At 50.1% G+C, this 21,127-nt stretch overlaps 1 protein-coding gene across 2 annotated transcripts in view; it reads right to left on the bottom strand.

Annotated features, from left to right (window-relative positions):
* Positions 1–416: 416 nt before the first annotated feature.
* Positions 417–21,127, bottom strand: part of DPYSL2 (dihydropyrimidinase like 2) — a 130,061-nt gene continuing 109,350 nt past the window's right edge. For both annotated transcript variants that reach the window (XM_047091421.1, XM_047091422.1), the window contains exons 8-14: positions 20,523–20,643; positions 11,616–11,772; positions 11,008–11,149; positions 8,144–8,314; positions 3,225–3,404; positions 2,224–2,389; positions 417–863 (exon numbers count right to left, since the gene is read on the bottom strand). In XM_047091421.1, coding sequence (XP_046947377.1) covers positions 772–863; positions 2,224–2,389; positions 3,225–3,404; positions 8,144–8,314; positions 11,008–11,149; positions 11,616–11,772; positions 20,523–20,643 — 1,029 coding nt within the window. In that variant the 3' untranslated portion in view covers positions 417–771. The remainder of the gene's footprint in view (positions 864–2,223; positions 2,390–3,224; positions 3,405–8,143; positions 8,315–11,007; positions 11,150–11,615; positions 11,773–20,522; positions 20,644–21,127) is intronic.

The following is a 21,127-nucleotide window of genomic DNA, read 5'->3' as shown; positions in this document are numbered from 1 at the left end:
GGAAAGAGAGCAGAAAAGACGCTAAGGAAGAAGAGAGTCCTCCAAAAAACGTAATCTGCAGCAAAAGCTAGGCCAAAAAGAAAACCTGCCTTTTTCAACAGTTGACCCAGAAGACTATGGAATGCAATGTCGACATTTTGGAGCCTCTCAGGGGGGATATGCGGAGTTTGCCAACCACCCTGAAGAGCTCGATGGTTACATAATTGCATCATTAGGATGTCCAGTTCAAACCCCTTGTATTAATATTGAATTAGGCTCCCCAATTTAGTATTTAAAAAAAAAAAAAAAAGACAACAACGCTCTCCCCCCTCCCCCACCCACCCTCTCCCCCAGCCCCACAAAGAAAACTTTAAAAATTTAAAAAGAAAAAAAGGCAGCTCTGGGCAATTCACTTTATCTTCCCTCCCTCCCCCCCCCCCCCCAACGAAAAGGAAGATGAGAACAAGTACAACAGAGCTTGGAGATGAAAAACGCCCTCGTTGTGATTCGCTTTGTGTCACATGTCTGAGTGTTGGGTGCGGTTCCGTGTATGGGGTTGGTGGGCAGACTTGGGTGTGATATTCGTAGATGTACGGGGAAGTGGGTGAGCAAAATCAGTGACTCCGGGTGAGGGACGGAGTGCAGGGCCCGAGAGGGAGCCCCATGAACTGGCTGCCCCACAGTAACTATCACAGGCTCTTAAAAAAAAAAAAAAAAAAAAAAGGAAGGAAGAAGTCTCAGAATGTCCTCAGGTGTCCCATCCCCATCCCCAAGGAAGTTGCCGCCGGACCTCTAGCCCAGGCTGGTGATGTTGGCACGGCCACCAGGGGGAGCCACAATGCGCTGGGTGGTGCGGCGGGGAATGTTGTCGTCAATCTGAGCACCTGGAGAGGAGACAGGGACAAGGGGCCACGGTCAGGGTCAGAAACAGTCCCACCAACGGTTCCTGCTTCACGCAGGAACAGCACAGCCCAGGAGAAAAAGGGCCCGGCCCATACTTGCAGTAAACTACATATAAAAGAACACTGTTTCAGCTGTTGATTGACTGAGACTACATACTGCCCCTAATCTCATTAGGCAAATTAAGCGTGGCTTTTCTGAAGGTTTCGAGAGCCTTCTCCCTGGCTTTTTATTCCCCTAACTCTGTATGTACCTCTGCTGTAATGTGCTTCCTGAGATGGGAATGGCCTGGTGAGATAAAACAGAAACATCATTGGGGCGCCTGGGTGGCTCAGTCGGTTAAGCGTCCGACTTCGGCTCAGGTCATGATCTCGCGGTCTGTGGGTTCGAGCCCCGCGTCGGGCTCTGTGCTGACAGCTCAGAGCCTGGAGCCTGCTTCGGATTCTGTGTCTCCCTCTCTCTCTGCCCCTCCCCTGCTTGTGCTCTGTCTCTCTCTCTCAAAAATAAATAAATGTAAAAAAAAAAAAAAAAGAAATGTTATTATGCCCGTTTCGCTTTCTGAGAAAACTAGTAAGGTTGGTTATTTTTTAAACTTTTGAAAACTGGTAAACCATTTAATGGCATACACAGTGACTCTCTGAAAACCAGCACTACCCGACAAGAAAAAAAAAATCTATCGAATTAACTGTTTCTTTAGCATGCCATAGCATAGAGATCTGAATACTTATCTGGGGCTCAGGGAGCTTGAAAGGTGGAAGGTTTCCAGCCGTGGGCCAAAGGGAGGGGCTGGAAGTTTCAAGTAGGAAACTTCCTGAACATCTGGACCTCTTCCTCTCACCTTCCCTGACATCATTCGCTTTCCCCGAACAACTAACGACTGTTATATTAACGACTATGTATATTAACTCATTTAATCCCCAGCCCCATGAGGCAGCTACAACTCTTACGCCCATTCTCCAGATGAGGGGCCTGAGGCACGGCTGCATCTGGCTACAGAGTGAAGCGATTCAAACTCCAGAATGGTACCAGCTGAACTGCGAGAATACACTGTACACGTGGGGGCGAAGGGAGTTCCAAAATACCACAACACCCTCTGTCGGGATGGACACGAGACTCTGGAGAAATGTCCTCTTAATACACTGGGTTGTAGGTACACGGAGTGTATGCATCAGGACACAGGTGACAGAAACTCATGTGAAGATTCTCAAACGCATCTGGCCATTTCATGTAAGTTACACCTCTGGGGATATTAGTGTTTCTCACCCACATCATTCTGGACTCTAGACTCGCTTGCTCCACTAACGTGGCCCTGCAGAACAGGGCGCCGACACGCCATAACCGTACCAGACAAGCTGAATCCAGACTGGTGCAGGTTCCGGACAGGAGGGGCCTGCTGCTTGGCAGGAGATGTCTTGGCCGAGGAGGCTGGGGTGACTGTCTTGGGCGTCACGGACACCTCGCACACGGGTCCGTCGTACAGGCCGCGGGGAACCCCTCTCAGTTCTGCCAGCTGCAAAACACAAGGGCCCGTTAACTCGGGCCACATTCACAGAGGACATCTCCCCCGCACCTCTCCTAAGAGGGAAGGAACAGCAGTCGGGAGGGGCCTGTGAGATGTGCGGACGGAGGGCTCCCCTGATGGGCACGTATGGCAGGGACAGAGGTCAGCGAGGAGCCAGCACCCACAGCTCCAGGCCAAAGCTCCCCCAAGGGGGACCGTGCATAGCTGGTTACTCCACAAAAACCGACTAACGTTTCTTACCATTTTTTCCCCAGGAACTTTAACTCACACCCAAGGCAGAACCCCTAAGCATGTTGTAAAGAGGATGTGCTCTCTTAGTTAAGATCTGGCCCCCAACTTCCTTTTCAGTCTCACCCTCCCTTGAATTCCCTCGCAGCTCCATCCATTCCCCGCCTCACCGTCCCCAAGCACCGGCACTGTACGATGCCCTGAATACACTGTACCTTTTCCATGCTCATGACATTCCAATTCCCTTGTCTCCCTTCTTTGACTTGTCAAACTCCTACTTAACCTTCCAAACCCAACTCAAAATGCCCTCTCCCCATGACACTTTCCCCCATGACTCCACAGCAGTGGCTGCCTCCTCTGAACCTCACTACTCATCACAGCACATACCACACCATACTTGATTCTGGCTGGCTTAGACATTCCTGACTCATCCGCTGGTATTCCGAACTCCAGAAATAAAAACATCACGCTTCCCTTTATCCCTGAACCATCCCCTCCCCCGCACCCATCTTGATATTCTAACTCGAAGTGTAAGCACTTTTGGAATCGAACTTAACCCGTAATAAAAACAATTCGTAAGATCAGAGCTACTCACTCTGCTCCTCGCCTTGATACGCTTGTAAACAAAATCAGGGAAGGGCTTCCGGGGGATGTAGCGCCCAGAGCCTTCGGTGACATGAAGAGTGCCATCCTCCAGGACGATCTTCCCCTGGCTGATGACCACCAGTGGGGAGCCACGGCACTCCATGCCTTCAAAGATGTTGTACTCAAGAGACTAGGGAGAGAGAGCGCATAAACTTTAGCAGACTGCCTGTCGTCCTGGTGAGGTTCAACCAGTCTGGGGGCGCCCCCTGCTCCGTATCAAGCAGATGAAAGAAAGGCCCAGAGATGAAGTCTTGTCCCGACTGGCCACCCCAGCAGGCACTCAACCTGTCTTGATTTCCCTGTCTAGAATATGGAATAATATTTCCCTACTTCTCAAAACTTTGGGGGAAAAAACAGCTGGAACAGAAAAACTGTACGGAAAAGCGTGAAGGTTTGCAAATGCTACACAAACGTAAAGAAAATGATTCCTTGCATTAGCAGCGGCTCTGTCCTCACGGACTCAAGCCCCAACCAGGTTAAAACCCAAAGGCTTTCTCTGACCAAGTTGTAAATTTCATTTTGAGATGAGCATCCATGAGCCGGCTTTCCCGGTTTTCCAATCTGTCAGGGATGTGGTTACACTGCGGTCCCTGAACGAAAAGACCGTGGCAACTCGGGCCATGCCTTCAATAACATGTTTGAAGTCTAGCTAACTTCTAGCTAACTTGCAGCGATCCTTCTAGCTTCAAGTTTTGCAGTGACCTCTCCGTGTGTCCTCCTGGAAAATACGCAGGAACTTGACGTGCATGTGAGTTTGTTCTTGCAGAACAAGGCAACGGAAAAGGGGAGGCACTACTCTTACGTGTCACAGTCCCATCCCGTGGCTTCGGCTCACCCACTGCTACTTATCCACAGTGCCCCGTGCTTCTTCCTGCCTGCCCCGTGCATCAGTACAAATGGCCGTGGCCGGAGAATCAACAGGCAGCTCTCACCTCAAAAAGCAGCCCGGCCTTCTAGAGAAGTCGGACCAGGTTATCAGCACTAAAGGAGTCAGTCTGTGAACAGAGAGCAGTCACAGGACACTGCAGTTCAGGAGAACATTTCTGTTTGGCACAGTGGCTAGGCAGTGCGGGGAAGCGCCCGAATGGCCTAACAGCTCACGTTCAGTGTCAAAATGCAGGGGTGTTGACTGAAAACTGCAAGGAAGGGGGCGCCTGGGTGGCTTGGTGGCTTAAGTGTCCCTCTGTTGGTTTTGGCTCAGGTCATGATCTCACATTTCATGGATTCGAGCCCCATGTCTGACTCTGTGATGACAGCGTGGAGCCTGCTTGGGATTCTCTCTCTGCCTCTCTCTCTGCCTCTCTCTCTCTCTCTCTCAAAATCAATAAATACTTATTTAAAAATATATATATTAAAAAAAAAAAACAAAACCCTGCAACGAAGGGCTGTCAGCACTGCTCTGAGACTCCCGTGGAAGGAATCCCGTGGAAGCCACCCAAGGAATAAGGCAGAGGCACCTGGGGGATGGGGAGGGGGCTCCACACATGCACTCCGGGACCAAAGTGTGCGCCCCAAGCCTAAGACTGCCTTCCATCCCTGAAATCAGTATCAGCAACAGAGCTGTGCAACCTGTCGGCCTCGATGGAACTGGGCTCTTCCAGCAGGATCCTTGCTTTCCCCCCTGGCCTGGGGGATCACCCCACTGGGGCGATTTTACATTCAGCGCTCAGCCTGACATTTTCCTAGACCACGCTGGCGACAGGAACTCGGACCACCAGCTTGCCGGAGCACCAGCCTTCAGCTCATCTTCTCAGCAGACACTTTTGCCTCCCAAAGTTGAGGCACGCCAGATTCTCTGCTCCCCCCTTTCTCCACGGCGGATCCAGCTCTCGCCCAACCTAGGCGACGCACAGGCCAGCCCTCGGTAGCACAGTGTATCTGCAGAGGGGCCTCGTGTTACACGCCTCGTCTTGGCGTGTTTTCTCTCACAGCGGTACGTAAACTCAGGGAATCCCTCCAAATCGGAGGCATCTTAGACTGGGTGCAGTCCAGGCCCTGTGTGTGGGAACTCTGAGCAGGGTCGCTTGAATCCTGCCTCAGAACTCGTGTCTTCATCTGCCTCTCTCCCAGGGCTTTCGTGACGGTGACCGCACACAAGGAACTTATGTGCGTAGATCATGTTGTCAGAATCCTATCGTCTCTGAACTGACCTCTGACGGGGTGTGCGTCACCATCTGAGGGCATTAAGCCCTACCTCTTCCGGGTCACTCCGCAGCTAAGTGTCTACACTCTAACAAGCTCCTCTTGTACCTTACCGGAAGACTGGGGACAGCTCTGGACACGGGGCCATCCATCCGCCCTGGGTTCGGATCCCAGTTCTGCCACACACCAGCTGTGTGACTCTGGACAAGCCCCTTATACTCCTGAGATTCAGCTCCTCGTCAACCAGGGACAAAACCTGCCTCGCAGCACTGGCACCAAGATTCAGTGAAATAAAATGAACAAAAGCATCTAGCACGTTACTTGGCACAGACCAGGCATTTAGGAAATGTTCACTCCTCCACGGCCTGTTTTTTTTCTTTTTTTGGTTTGTTTTTTTTTGTCCTTTCCCAAGAAGACGGCAAGCTCTTCAGTTTCAAAGCCATCATGAGACGCATACACTGAGTTTAACTGCCTGTAAATGACTGATCACAAATGCCTAGAAGGGCTTTCGGCCATCTCTCATTTTCGCAAGATGGGAAGAACCAGCCCCCTGACTCTAAGTGACTTAACATGAACAAGCCCAATGGTTCAGATCACAGCTTAGGGGATACAGAAACTACCCTCTGTCAAACCACGAGGCAGGGAGGCTTCGCTGTTCACCAGGTAGAGACATTTTTAACCCACATCCACCCTGGCTCCCTAAAATAACTCATCTGGCTGGATGCCTGAAAAATCCAAGCAGAGGCTTAGCAACAGGGCTCTCAATGATAGTTAGCTAAATGCTCCAAATTAAAGCTAATTAGCCCAGTGGTATGAAACACTGTATTACATAGGGAAAGCCTCTCATTTGTATTTTCCTGGATGATTAAGGCTGCACAGATGTGCTTAGTATGGGCCCTGAATCAGGTGAGGACAGAAAAGAGGCGCTTTTCTTACGTGGGGTTGCCTGGAGGTAAAGGCAGGCCAGTGCTGTTGCTCTGGAAAAGCGAATGTGTGAATAGCAGAAATCTGTCTTCTCGATTTTTCACATCCCCTCTTCTGCCAGGTGAAGGGCTCCAAGTGCAAACTCCCTAACTAGGTCATCTGCAGCTTAAATAATGAGTCCAGTTCACCCTCTATCACCTCTGCAAAAGGGACTGCCAAGGAGGAGAAGCATTTCCTCCATCGAAGCCTGACCAAGAGGCTGTACATGCAGTCTGGTAGGGAAGAACCCTGGACAATTTTGGCTTCTAATTCTGGCTCTACCACAAAATAGCTATGTTAACGTCAGACTGGTCACTTATGCTCTCAAACCCTCCATTTACTTATCTTCCCAATTGGGGTAATGGTGCCACCCCTACATTGAGAAGGCTGGATGAAAAGTAAATGGGACTGTGACGTTCATGAGTAAGAATATCTAGGTTCACTGGGCAGGACCCCAGGAGCTCTGCCTGCAGAGGCCATTCTGGACCCCCAAGATGTTGTGATCTAAGTTACAAGTAGGTGTGGCTATAAGGCTATGCTGGGAAGCTAAGCCAGCCAATGGGGAAGGAGGAAAAAAGTCAACTCTACACATTGAGAGCCGAGCAACCTTCCCAAAAGACATTTACCATCCAGGCACCTACAGGTATCCACAGAAGCTAGAGGTAAGCCCTGTAGCCCAAGCACCTCTGTCCAAACAGGAGAGGCTTGGGATAGAGCAAAAGGCCCAGAGCTGTCCTAGAGACCCCTGAAGCCCACCCCGGATCTGCCATGGCACCTGGGGGAGGTGCCCTATGTGCCCAGCTTTCATTTTGATTTTTACGTAGAATATCCTTTACATTCATTAAGATTTCTTAATGAATTCCTAAGAGTTTCTGACATAAAACACTCGTGTCCTATGCCCATTTCTTTTCCCTTTGTGTATTTTCTTTCGATATTTAATACACACACACACACACACACACACACACACACACACACACAGTTTTTTCTATGAAGAACCGAAGGTATCTCACAGCTCTAATGCCACTGATCTCGTAAAATCACAGGACAGTCAGAGACTTTGTCTAAACCCCTTCAGGTCCACTGAGGAGCCTGCGACATGACATGAAGTCCCTTACCTAATGTCTAATTAATAACACAGGGCATCCTCAAGCTCTGCGGTGTAGACCAAGAAGCAAGAGATACCCTAAACTACAGATCCTAAAATCATGATCAGAATACTGCTGGAGATAGTTCTTCTATTTGGGAAGAAGTCAAAGTGAATGAATTCCTTTAGGACAAGAGCACCTGTCACTTAGGTTTCTGTCCAACAACACTGAAAAGCAGTGGCTTAAAGGAATCAAACTGTGCATCTCAGGGTGGACATCTGAACGTTTGACGTAGGTCCCTCATGGTAAGCACTGCCACGAGAGGTGTTGCATCCAACCACTGCACCCATGGGATGGTGCCTGACTTCCAGAAGCTTCTGATGTCCTGGCATGACTTTAGAGGCTTTGGAGGTCTACAGACAAAGAACTCCATCTATAAAGAGTCCATGGGACTGCAAAATGGTGATAAGAGTAACAGTCTTACTGATCTCACCAAAGATAAGGAGATGGCTATTCTCAACAAATTGCAAGTTATACTATACCCCAGGAAATGTGTAATATATCTTGCAGTTCATTCCTATCACATCAAGTTCTTTCTGGGGACTCTTCCTCCCTCAGTCTCTTTCTGTGACTACAATTCATTCAGATTGGGTCCATGCAGTATAACAGGACTTACACTGTTGTGGGTCTTGGCAGAGATGGTTTTAACGCTGTCGGGGTCCCAGATGACCAGGTCAGCATCGGATCCCACAGCAATGCGGCCTTTCCGGGGGTACAGGTTGAAGACTTTGGCTGCATTGGTGCTGGTCACGGCCACAAACTGGTTCTCGTCCATCTTCCCCGTGACCTGAGAAGCACAGCACATACACGCACACACACCAAATGCAGGTTACAGAGTTGAAGGGAGCAATGTGACTTCGCAAAAAAAAAAAAAAAAAAAAAAAAAGGAACACACTTTGGATATACACCGCAGCTTAGACAAACATAAAGGGCATTGTGCTGAAAGAACCAACCTCAAAAGGCCACAAGCCATATGATTTTATTTGTATCCCATTCTGAAAATAAAAAAGTTACAGAGATGGAAGACAGACGAGGGATGAGGTGAAGATTCCTCCAGGGGCCAGGGTGGCTATCACAGGGCAACACATAGGGGGTGTTTGTGGTGATGGGGGAAGTCTGGGTCTTGGTTTTGGGTGGTGGTTACATGAACCTACATATGACAAAATGACAGAACCACACACACACACACACACACACACACACACACACACACACTGTGTCAGTGTCAATGTGTGGGCTTTGATAAGGTGCCATAATCACATGTTGGTAAAAATGGAGGAAGAGCACACAGGACCCATCTCTCTGTTCTGTCTTTGTTAACTGCCTCTGAATCTATAATTATTTGATAGTGAAAAGTTAAAAAAAAAAATTCTAAAGGGGCTACAATGCCTCTTCAGGAAGGATCACTTCGGGGAGCCTGGGTGGCTCAGTCAGTTAAACGTCCAACTCTTGATCGATCTCAGCTCAGGTCATAATCCCACAGCTCGTGAGTTCGAGCCCCACGTCAGGCTCTGTGCCGACAGCATGGAGTCTACTTGGGATTCTCAATCAATCTCTCAATCTCTCTCTCTCTCTCTCTCTCTCTCTCTCTCTCTCTCAAAATAAACAAACATTTAAAAAAAAAAAAAAAGGAAACAATATTTGGCCTCAATGACTGTCCTTTTCAAAACTACAAGTCCAGGCTCAGGCTTGCAGTCTAGCCAACCCAGAGGTCCCAGCGCCTGGTCGGGGCACCGCACCCGTGTCATGCTGTAGGTGCTGATCAGTTTCCTCACGCCCTGCCCTGCAGTTTCTCATCCCTACCCCTTAAGTTCCTCTTCCCTTTCAATGCAGATCAGAGGAAATGACTGCCTGTCTCTGAGTTAGGGAAGCCACTCTAAAGCTAGGAGAAAAACGAGCCAAGGAAATGAGCAGGTATTAAGAGAGAGGAAAATACAAATGGCCAAGAAGCACATGAAAAAAAACTTCACTTTAATCAGTCACTGAAGAGATTAAATGTAAAACAAATTCACCCCTCAGATGGGCAAAGTTCTATTTTTTGATGACAATACCAGTTGGGACCTGGTAGAAGAAAATGGCACACACAGCTGGCAGCATACAAGTTGGTGTAATCTTTGTGGAAAGAACTTTGACGACACATAGCAAAAGCCTTAAAGATATACACAACCTTTGGCCCAGGAAATAGCACTTCTAGAAATTTCTCCTACAAGCACCATTAAAGATCTATCTAAGAAGGTGTTTACAAGATGTTCATCCCAGTAAAAAAAAAAAAAAAAATCAAAAACAGCATACGGGCACCTGGTGACTCAGTCAGTTAAGCGTCCGACTCTTGATTTCGGCTCAGGTCATGATCTCACGGTTCGGGCGACTGAGCTGTACATCAGTCTCTGTGCTGACAGCATGGAGCCTGTTTGGGATTCTCTCTCTCTCCCTCTCTGCCCCTCCCCTGCTCTCTCTCTCTCTCAAAAATGGATAAACTTATATAAATGTTCAAAGAATTACAAATGAATTAAGGATGCGAGGACATTTTCATAACATACTGTTTTAAAACAAGCCACAAAACAGTATATATGATGCCCGTGTTACCTACACTCTCACACACATACATATCGGATACACACGGGTACTCTTACACTGGCAGAAACTGGAAAGACATTTGCCAAAATCTTAATTGCAGTTATCTGAAAGGGATTTTTACTTATTTCCTTATTCTTTTTGGAATAAGGATATATGGTGTCCATACTCGAAACAAATCATTAAGAAACAGAAAAACCTGTTCTGTTGATGTGCTTTCAAACACTGAAAATGAAAAAGCCCAAAGACCCCTGAGAGGTCGGTGTATGTTCAAAGCAGGCCTGCCGGAAGCCTGGAGTGGGCAGAAATGCTAACCCTAGAGAGCCCTACTAGACAGTTTTAAGGAAATTATGTCCATCTCCCAGAGTAGAAGACTGACTGAGACGGTCACCGGGTTGCTAAGGAAGTTTTTTCCTGACTGATCAAAAAAGTCCTATTTTATTATTATTTCTTTTTTTAATTTTTTTAATGTTTGTTTATTTTTGAGAGAGAGAGAGGGAGACAGAATCCGAAGCAGGCTCCAGGTTCTGAGCTGTCAGCACAGAGCCCGATGTGGGGCTCAAACTTGTGAACTGCGAGATCGTGACCTGAGCTGAAATTGGTTGCTCCACTGACTGAGCCACCCAGGCGCCCCAAAGTCAAATTTTAAAGAGTCTCTGGGTTTTCTTTTTCAGTTTCCACTGATTCACAGACGATAACGGTAAGAAATATATATGTATTATTTAGGAGGAAAGGGCCACAAGGAGTGGTCTTGGATTCCCAAACCTAAAAACTCCTGTCACACCAGCACCAGCTTCTAGAATTTTCTCAACTGCCATGTCAAGGCTTCCAGGAGACCCAGGACCCTCAGAGGAGCTGGCCAGGGGAAGCGGACACTAATCCACGAGGGAGGCTCCCGCTCCTTACCACAGCCTTATCCCAGATGACAGACATCCGCTCCTCGGTGCCATTGGTGCCTTCGGGGATCAGGGTGAAGTTGTCCTTTCCCACAGCCTTCTGGGCAGTGTTGAATGTGCAGTGGGCACTGCCAGTGACCTGAAGATCTCCACTGGAAGGAAAACACATGGCTGGCTTGTAACGAATCTCATACCCCAAAACATCCTTGGACATGTTTTTCTCATTTGCGGGGCCACTGACGGATTTCGAAAGAGCCTGTCCTCCCCTCACGAGATAGGAGATTCGGGAAGAAGTGACATGGTACCAAAGCTTCACACTACATCTCTTTTGTGAGGTGTCTCAGCTTCTGGCCACGCCGCACCACAGTGGGACCCTTTTGATCCCTCGTTCATTCCCTCCGGTCGGCTTTCAAGACGGCCCAGGATTTTATCTAGAATTTCCTGGCAGGACGACATCAGAGCGATAATCCCCTGTTCCTGCTTAGCCATCTGAATCTGGAGAACAGAGGTCTCTCTGTTTGCAAGCCTGCTTTTGCCCGCCATGCTGGACCCTGACAGGTCAGCCTGGTCCAAGGAGAGGCTGAGAAGGGGGAGTGTGAACATGTCACCAAGACTCACCAGGACAGCAAGGAGTTCAGGAAGTCCGGAGTGGTCGGGTCAGGGCTCAGGGGTGGGGAGGTGACAAAAGCGGCGGCCTTGGCCCAGTTCTTGCTCCAGTAGTGGGAGCCATCAGTCCCCAAGCTGGCGGTGATGGGCTCACCATACACCACGGTTCCTGTCCAACAGGAAAACAAAGCTCAGTAGGATACAACAAGGGAAGGAAACCACCCTATGGGGAACCACCAACGCCCGGCAGCAGGCCAATGGCTCGCCATCCCTTACTCACCCTCACGAAGGCAAAGACCTGGATGGCCGAATACGTCCACCTGCCAAAGTCACCAATCTAACGTGCGCTTCCTAGGATTCTACCCCTGGGCCCCACTCTTCTACCTCAACACACTCTCTTACCTCCTACACTGCCGATTCCCACGTTTCCTAACAGTCCCCAGCTCAGACTGCGTCCAAGCACCCAGTCCCGAGGGTGTCTACACTCTTACTTTGGGGTGACCCACGGCACCTCAAACTTGACCTCATGGCTCATCAAATACTTTCTTTGCTTCCCAGCATTGCCCAACCCTCTTTGCACGGTCCAGCTCTGGCTCCTGGACTGAGAGAGGAAGTCAGACATGGTATCAGTGGGCCTGAGGCGTTTGAGAACATGTATTCAGCCCTCCAGATGGGTCCAAGAGACAGCCTGGATCCCTGAGTCACTGCCTGAAGGCAGCTGTCCTTGAGAGCCACCAGATGCAGCACCAACTCGGTGAGACTGAGAAACAAAGGACTCTGCACAGTGATGCTACTCAGACGTCAGTGTATCTGGAAGCTTGGTCCAACTTCATACATTGTCCAAGAAAGTCGATTCCCTGATGCTCACTCAAATCACGTCCTCTTCTCTGTCCATTCAGGTGCAAGCCACAAAGTCGGGAGTCATCAACCCACTGAATGCCCGTGCTTCAACACTGTAAATACACCCTTCCCTTTCCACCTCGCGTTCCTTCCCTTCCATCAGGCCTTCTTCCTTTCTCCCTGGCTCATTCCAACAGAGCCTCCCGATCAGAGTCGTACTTTTGCTTTCCCAATGTTCCCAGGTTTACTTTCGCTTTCCCATCGTTCTTCCCTGCCTCTCCGCTCATTCTCCAGGACCCTTCCAGAGTGATCTTCCCTACGCATAACCTTCCCAAGCCATCCTCTTCCATAAACCCCGAAGGAGCCCTTCTGCTTTCGAGAACGAGACAAACTCCACCCAGAAGCATCTAAGGCCCCTCATTATCCAGCTTCATGTTAAAGCTCGTCGCTTCCTCGACGTCATCTACGACACACCTGGTCCTCCCTTCCAATAATCATCCAGTTTTGAATTTTTTGATTCTCCGCTTGCAGAATTCCTGAAGAAAAGGAGTCAGTCTGCACACAGTAGGCACTCGATAAATGTGTGTCAAACTGATGAAAGGGCGTAATGCTTTCTTAGTTGAAGGCATCGGGGCTGGGATTTCACCTCAGCCAGCCTTAGGGCCACCAGGAAGGTGTCTCTCCTTGCCTCCTCCCATCATAGGAGGGCTAACCCCACCCCCCACAGCAGTCAGCCAAGGATTCCCTCTTCTCTAAGGCCAAACACTTCCCAGTCAGGAATGTGCCTCCTTGCCTCTCCCCAGCCTCTTCCAAGGACTTATCTCTTGATGACATACCATAACACCTTCTCTGCTGCCCTAGAGCCGGCTCCTCCCGGCTGCCCCCTCTAGCCTCAGGAATTTCACAAAGGAGCCACTCTCCAGCCAGGCAGTGTTCGAGGCCACTGGCAGGCAGCTCATTTGAGGAAATCAAGTTAACCATGCCCAAGCGGGAGAAACCAATCCAGGGCTCCAGAACCCGGGGAGGGGGAGCCTCACACAGCAGGAAGCCCCCAGGCAGAAAAGGGCCAATGCTCAGAATCACCTGGAAGGGCTCCTGAGTTCCCGACTCACGCAAAGCCGGCGGGGCGGCTGCACAAACTGCCCCCGCTCATCCCGAAGTGGAAAAACACTGCACAACGAGCAGGCCTTCACTGCTGCCAGGGCCACTTATGAAATACAAGCGGCTGAGCAGACCAGCGCTGGGCCCTGGGCTCTCACAGGACCTGAGGCTCCTGGCTTTTGGTTTGCACATCAGTCCCACCCCCCCCCCACCCCCCCCTCCCCCGCCACAACTGCCTGAGTGGGATTATGGCTCTTCTGACCCAGCCAGGAGGGGAGAGCTCAGCAAGTCATTAGGAAAACAAAGGATCTGTAACCCTAAAGGTTACCAGCTTGGGTCATGAGTAGGTTCCAGAGAGCAGAAGTGCTCAGAGAAAAAGCCTGCTTAGACCGTCTTTGAAAATCACTGGTTAAGCGCGGACGTTTTCCTGATTCTCTCGTGAGTTGCTATGGCTCACCCTCTCCCTGGACCTGCTCTTCAGTCCTCCCTTTGGAAGCTTTAGCACGAGGAGGAGCTGGTTCCTGGAACACCTCCTGGATCCCACCAAGTGTGAGTGCCCTTGACTGTGACCTTCATCCCACTCTACGAAACTCAGACTGGGGTGGGTCCCGTTCTCTCTGCGCCTGGGAATCTCTCTGCGCCTGGGAACGTGCACCTCCCTGCAAAGGAATGAACCCAGCCTGCAGCCTCTGAAAAACCCGGAACTGGAGCGGCGCTTCAAGGCCACTGTGACCCGAACCTGTCTCCTTAGGCCAAGGCTGAGCCAGGACTCGTTGGCCAGCGCCAGGCTAAGATGGGGATAAGGGAGAAGGAGGGAGGCGTCCTGTAGCTCATCTCAGCTTTGTCCTGTTCAAATTTCAAGGGAATCAGAGGTCCTTGCTGGCTTTCCATTGATTTTTCTTTAGCCCCCAAAGGCAGGGCAGGGGTTAAACCAGCCTGTAGAAGGCCTCCTCCTCCAGGGAGAGGTAGGTCCACAGGTGGGGGGCTCTGCCATTCAGGACTGATGGCCCCCCAGTACCTCCCCAGGGTACCGCTCCCATTTTATAAACACTGTTCCCGAGGGAGCCATGGATGAGCTTCTGGTCCTCCATCAGGCCACAGACACCACCAAACTGCATGCCAGAAATAATAACCAATGATAATAATACGCCACGAAATAGGCTTAAAGGGCCTTTCCACACTCCTCTAAATATACTGCTGACCCTCTCTTGGCGGCAGTTAGACCTTCATGACTTTCTTCTCCAGGGAGAGTCTGAACTGCAGGATGTGACCCCGAGCCAGCCTTTGGCAGGCTCTCTAGGATGGCAGGGAACTGCAAGGCCTTGGGGGTGGTGTTTATTCACAACGAGCCTGGGGCCTGAGTGCATTCATGAAGAATAAATGCAAGGCTGGGGTTTAGAAATGTTTGACAGCTCCTGGCTCTGACAGTTAAGTCATTTCCCATTAACTAGAAGCAAGAGGACAAATCCAGAGCAGAAACCATGGAAAACCATGTAGATGTATTTCAAAACACAGCCACAAAAGCACATTATAAAACCAACTGGGACAGTGACTCACTCTCACTCTCTCTCTCTCTCTCTCTCTCTCTCTCTCTCTCTCTCTCCTCTCAGAGAACCTAAGCCAGAACTCAACAGCCTAGGGCTCGTCCATGGATAACCCTGTCAGATTTTGGTACCAAGGGTGGTTCCAGAGGAACAGAATCAAAAGTTTTCTGAATTGATTCTGGGGTTTCTAGAATTGCCTCTCTAATCTGATTTGATTTAAAGGCACTAATGCCTCTGTTAAACAGACGCACAAAATATCACCACTGCATACGCCTTATACTTATCATGAGAGGCTAAGTCTGGGTTGACCACAGATTTGATTCCTTAGAATATTGTTGGCAAACTGAGTAGAACACGATTGCCTGGTGGGTCCAAATAAAGCGGAGAAAGAAAAAGTTGAGGCCAGGGATTCAAACTCCCAGCCCGAGTGCTATATAAATGACCCGAGAGTTTCTAGATCTGCCCTGAAAGAGACCTTCTCTCTAGGAGTCTTTTTTTTTTTAATTTTTTTTGAATGTTTATTTATTTTTGAGGGGGGGGGCAGAGAGAGAGAGAGGGAGACACAGAATCCGAAGCAGGATCCAGGCTCCGAGCTGTCAGCACAGAGCCTGATGCAGGGCTCGAACCCACGAACTGTGAGATCACGACCTGAGCCGACGTCAGACGCTCAACCGACTGAGCCACCCAGGCGGCCGGCAGGAGTCTTAAGAGTTTAGCCGGCTGGAAACCAAACCCACGGAGTCATCCTGCTGTATTATAACACACACTGAATTCCCAACCTACCAAGGGCATTGACTGGGAAGGAATTCTGCCTCGAAACAGCCTTCAGACCCAGGCTGCAATATCCACTCTTCCCAGAGTCTCATCTCTTCCCTGCCCCTCCCCACCCTGCAGACTTCAGCCTTAACAGCAACCACATTCCCAAGAGCCAATTCCTTAAGATCAATCTCTTTTTTTTTTCTTTCTCTCTCTCTCTCCCTCCCTCTTCCTCCCCACCCCTCTCCCTCCCTCTCTCTTGTAAATATATACAACAATCTTCTGTTTCTCTGAAGGGCCCTAACACAGATTTTAGTGAGGTTTTATGACATTCACAAGCGAACCCATATGCCACTCTTTGGGTTCAAGGTGCTGAGGTGGCACATTAGCTTAATACTAAGGCGTCAATCCCCAAGTTGGGGTGGTCCTCGCAGGCTCGATGAACCCAAGTTTTTCATGATGCTGGAGTCACTCCTATTGGCCCACAGGGCATAGGAAGTATTGGCTCAAGCGTGGGTTCCCAGGGTTTAACATCCCTCGGCGGTCACCAAATGTTCTAAACATTTCCGCATCTGGGTTACGGGGGTGGGGCGAGGACGATGGAGAAGGAGGTCTATCAGAGGAGGCTACCAGGCATGACCTGCATGCTACCACTCACACACAGAAGGCACCAGCAACCACACTAGAGTTCCCTCGTGGACAAAGTGCAGTCTGAGGGAGCCCATTCTAGAGAAATCCCCACACTAGACCCTCAGCGGGGAGACAGGTGGCCAGGAGTCTGAAACTACGGGCTGGATGATCTGGGGCAAGATATTTACTTTCTGCATTTTAATTTCTCTTCCACGAAATGAGCCCTATTAAATCAATCAATGTCTAAGTGCTTTTGAAGAGTAAAAATTGTCCAAAACAGTCTTTTTTTGGCCGTGTCTTCATTTCCTTATCTGCGGAACGGGACTGATGATACATGGCCCTGCTGAGTGGCACAGAACGGAGGGGGCAGCGTGCGAAAATTTGGCTCTCTGGGAAGACTGCGTGCGGTCGTGCTAGGTCAAGTGCGCGTGGAAAACAGTCTCATTTATATTCATCTCACTTTATCACTTACCCTGTATGCCTTGTCTTAGATTTAGGACCAGCAAGTTTCTAGGTGGGGAAGTATGTGGGCATTAATAAAAAGACATAAAATCATGATCTTTCAACGGCTCTCATTTATAGAGCAATGGTGGGTCCCTTCATGCAGCCTGACCAATGAGACAAGGAGGGGTGCACATCCATAAATACTTGCCCCTTTCCTTCCTCTGAGCTCGAACCATACTTGGCTTGCCCCTCTTTTATAACATTGACCATTTTCCATTGTGCCTTTTTGTCCATGTGGCCCACCCCTACGAGTGAAGAAGCTGGGGGCTGAGACCATCCAGCACCACGGCCTGAAATATCACATAATAAAAGTTTGCTGAAGGGGCGCCCGGGTGGCTCAGTCAGTTAAGCGTCCAACTTTGGCTCAGTTCATGATCTCATGGATTCTGAGTTCTAGCCCCACATTCGGCTCACTGCTATCAGCACAGAGCCCGCTTTGGATCCTCTGGCCCCCCCTCCCCGCCCCTTGCCCCTACCCCACTCACATTCTCCCTCTCTCTCTCAAAAATAAATAAATATTAAAAAAAAAAAAAGTTTAGGGGCCCCTGGGTGGCTCAGTCGGTTAAGTGTCCGACTTCCGCTCAGGTCACGATCTCGTGGTTCATGAGTTTGAGCCCCGCACCAGGCTCAGAGCCGGGAGCCTGCTTCAGATTCTGTGTCTCCCCCTCTCTCTGCCCCTCCCTCACTTGCACTCTGTCTCTCTCTCTCAAAAATAAATAAACAACAACAACAACAAAATTTTGCTGAGTGAACGAAGAACCTCTCCATCTTACAGATGAAGAAATGGGGCGGCCAAAAGTTGACAGGGCCTCACACTTGCCACCAGGGACCACGAGGACCCACCTGAGATAGAAAAGACTCCTTAGCAGAGAACCCCTATCTAAGGTCAGCAGGCATCTTCGAACCGGCCCTTCAGTCCTCAGTCATGAGAACAGCGGGTACAATCATTACGTGTCTGTACGCACATTATCTCAGTCAGGCACCATCTCCACTTACAAGACGGGTCGCTACTGCAGATGGAAACTGAGACCCAGCGACAGTAAGGGAGCTGCCCGGCATCACAGGCTGGTGCACAGCGAGCTGGGATTTGATCCAGGACGGGACACTGATCCCAGAGCGCAAAGACGTAACACAACCGTATCCTGTTTTCCTTCTCGGTTGTTTGGGAATCCTTGCTTCTGTGTTATGCACAATGCTCCTTGGTGTCAAGCTCTAGTTTCCAGCAGGTTCAGTAAGAACCCCAACAGATACCAGCATTTCTCATACTAAAATAATCTTCAAAGCATGAAGGGTAATTCAGATATTCACATGGATGTTCAGGCCCGAAGTTAGGCACCTGACAGTCAAGGCCCGATTCCACTGCCCGTTGGCCGTGAGCTCCGGTTTACTCAGCTGCAAAGTAAAACCAAGTGCAAAAAAATTCCTGCCCGGGCGGCCTCCCAGAGTTGTTATGAAGTTCCAACAAGATGGAAAGAGCCTTAAGAGCCCACAAGCAAGCGAGAAGCTCACATTCTTGCTCATTAGCACCCAAATGCACCAGAAATTCCTTTCTGGCAGCTCAGGCCCATCTCAAGCAAAGGGTTTCAGAGACCAAAGGGTGACAGTCTGAATGCAAAAGCCCACCCCGGGAACCATGATGCAGGCACAGTTGGACTGACACACGGAAAATTCTAGAACAAAGAGACTGAGGCAGTCCCTTCTTAGTGCTCACTGCCCAATACACACACAGGGTCAAAGTCCTAAAGACGACAAAGGGACATCATCGGGCACCGAGTCACAGGTTACTGGAGCAGGACTGGACTCTACAGTAACACACATCAGCGCCACGTCTTGAAATGAAGAAACTGAGGCACAGGAAGTTCTCGAGACGCTTCAGAAGTGCCAGCAGGGCTGGCTCACAGGCCAGCACTGTGCGCCCCAGAGCAGGGCTAGCACCACCTGTCCGGGCCAGGGTCTGGGGAGAGACGGACTCCTCCCCCTCCAGCAGGGACAAGCGAAAGTCTGAATCAGAAAGCAAGTCCTCAGTTTTTACATGCTGTTAAATGGAATGTTTAATTACATTAAAATCATGTTAAAATGTTTGCTTAACTCCTTGTTTGTTATCATCATCTGGGTCCAGGATGGTTACTAAAATAAATAAAAGAAGCTGCTGCCTAATTTCCTCCCACTTTCCAGACACTGTGCCAACCGTCCCCAGGCTCCACGCAAGGAACGGTTCTGTGATTAATGTTGGGTGTTGAGATGGATGCAAACATGTGCCTGGGTGACAAAGGGCCCAGGTGAGGGAGGGTTACTGACAGGAATCATCCAGTGTCTCCTGGAAAAACAACTCAAAGCGGATTCGGAGTGCATGACGTTATTTAGGGGAATGTTTATTTCAAAAAAGCAATTCCGGCAGCCGCCAGCAGAGGGCAGGTTTCCAAAAAGCTAGGAACCCAGCGACCCTGTGCTGAGCAGCCTAAGGACAGAGGCCCGGGGAGAGCTCCAAGGAACCGGGGCAGAAACTGCTGGGTCCATCTGGAAGTCATCATCTCTGGGGACAGGCTGACTCACCGGTCATTGAGCAATTTGTTCTAGGTCTTGTACCAAGTCACCCACCAGTGAAAAACTCCGACGGTGCTCCCTATGCCTGTGGATCACATCCCACAGAGAACTACAAACAGAAGCACAGAGGTCCAACGGTTCCCTTAAGATACAGAAAGAGATAAAGGGATAGAAAGAGACAGAGAGAGAGACACCAGGAGAAAGCTAGACAGAAATTAAGGGAGAAAAGATCAGGCCAGGATGCACCCTCACCAAGTCAGCTACCCACGACCAGCCGGTCCCTGGAGCCACACTCCCAAGCACAGGACACGTGATGTGACTGCGCAAACTCAGTCGACAGCAGATTACAAGATTCCGCTGCATTCATAATGTATAAGGTGCTCCACGGACAGCCTTTGGAAGCAGCAGTAGAAGCTGTACTTAGTAAATTAGTTTCCAAGAACCTTCTCAATGGACTCCCTAGTACTAACAGAGCACCAGCCTCAGCCCAGGACCTATCAATATAATTTATAAGGAGTGCCTCAAGCACCCGGAGAACCGGACACGAGGAGACCCGGGGCAAGATCCCCTGCCCTACGCCCCCACAAGACTCTCTTACTTACCCCACAGAAATCACTACCAGCCACGGAGCGGGGACTCATTTTGCAATAGAACGTTCCCCAGAAGGGTTCTGTGGCAGATGGAGCCTGACGCCATCTGTGTATGTGCCTAGTTTATTTAGACTGCATCAAATTAAGTCCAACTTCGCTATAGAAGCAGGGGCGGGAGGGAAACGCGCCTGCCCCACCCACTCTTTGCAGCGCACGGCTTTAAATAGATACTGACAAGGCGGCAGCGGTGGAACAGAGAGAGAAACCGGAGCTCCCTGCCTTGCTCAGCTGTAATTAGGTTAATGCTGGAACGCGATAAAAGCAGCCCACTTGGCATGAAGGTCTGGAAACGGAGCCCTCCTCCCTTCCTGACCTGCCCGCGGTCACACAGCCGTGGAGGTAACGCTCACCCTTTTTCCGGGCCTGGGCGATGACTTCGGCCGCGCTCTTGCTCATCACCTTGGTGACGTACAGAGGGCAGTTGGTCTGGTTGGCGATGGTAATCGAGCGATTCACGGCTTCGGCCTCGACCTGCAGAAGAGCACGTGAACGTAAGAACTGTGCCCACTCGGTGCCCACTCCACGGGCCGTCTTCACCCTCAACCCCACCGAGAGAGGCCGAGAGGAACAACAGGCCACGGTGTCCTCCGGGTTCTACCCTGAGTGGCACCCCAGGAGGGGGAGGTGACTCTCCCAGTGTCACTCGACACTGTTGGGTGGAAACGATGGGGGCATTTCCTTCCTAGACCCCTTTGAGTGGCTTGAAGAGTGCCCAGCCGACCTACAACATCAGCGTCAGCCTGGAGCTGGTAAGAAACGCCGATCTTCAGGCCGTTCCCAGACCCTCTGGGGATGGGACCCAGAAATGTGGTTAGTCCTAACAGCACCGGGTGATTTTTATGCTTTGCGCACATGAGAAAACCACCAGGCAGGGAAACTGCTCCCAAGTCAGTACATTCGCTCCAGCTGTGTGGTCTTGAGTCGAGACAGTCAGTGGTGAGATTTTTGTGCTGGG

Source organism: Lynx rufus, unplaced genomic scaffold (genome assembly GCF_022079265.1).
Source record: "Lynx rufus isolate CCGP_SWC_20201006 ecotype Redwood Valley unplaced genomic scaffold, mLynRuf1.p SCAF_3, whole genome shotgun sequence".
In the NCBI taxonomy this organism is placed as follows: Eukaryota; Metazoa; Chordata; class Mammalia; order Carnivora; family Felidae; genus Lynx; species Lynx rufus.
This window is presented reverse-complemented; position numbering and strand designations above follow the sequence as displayed.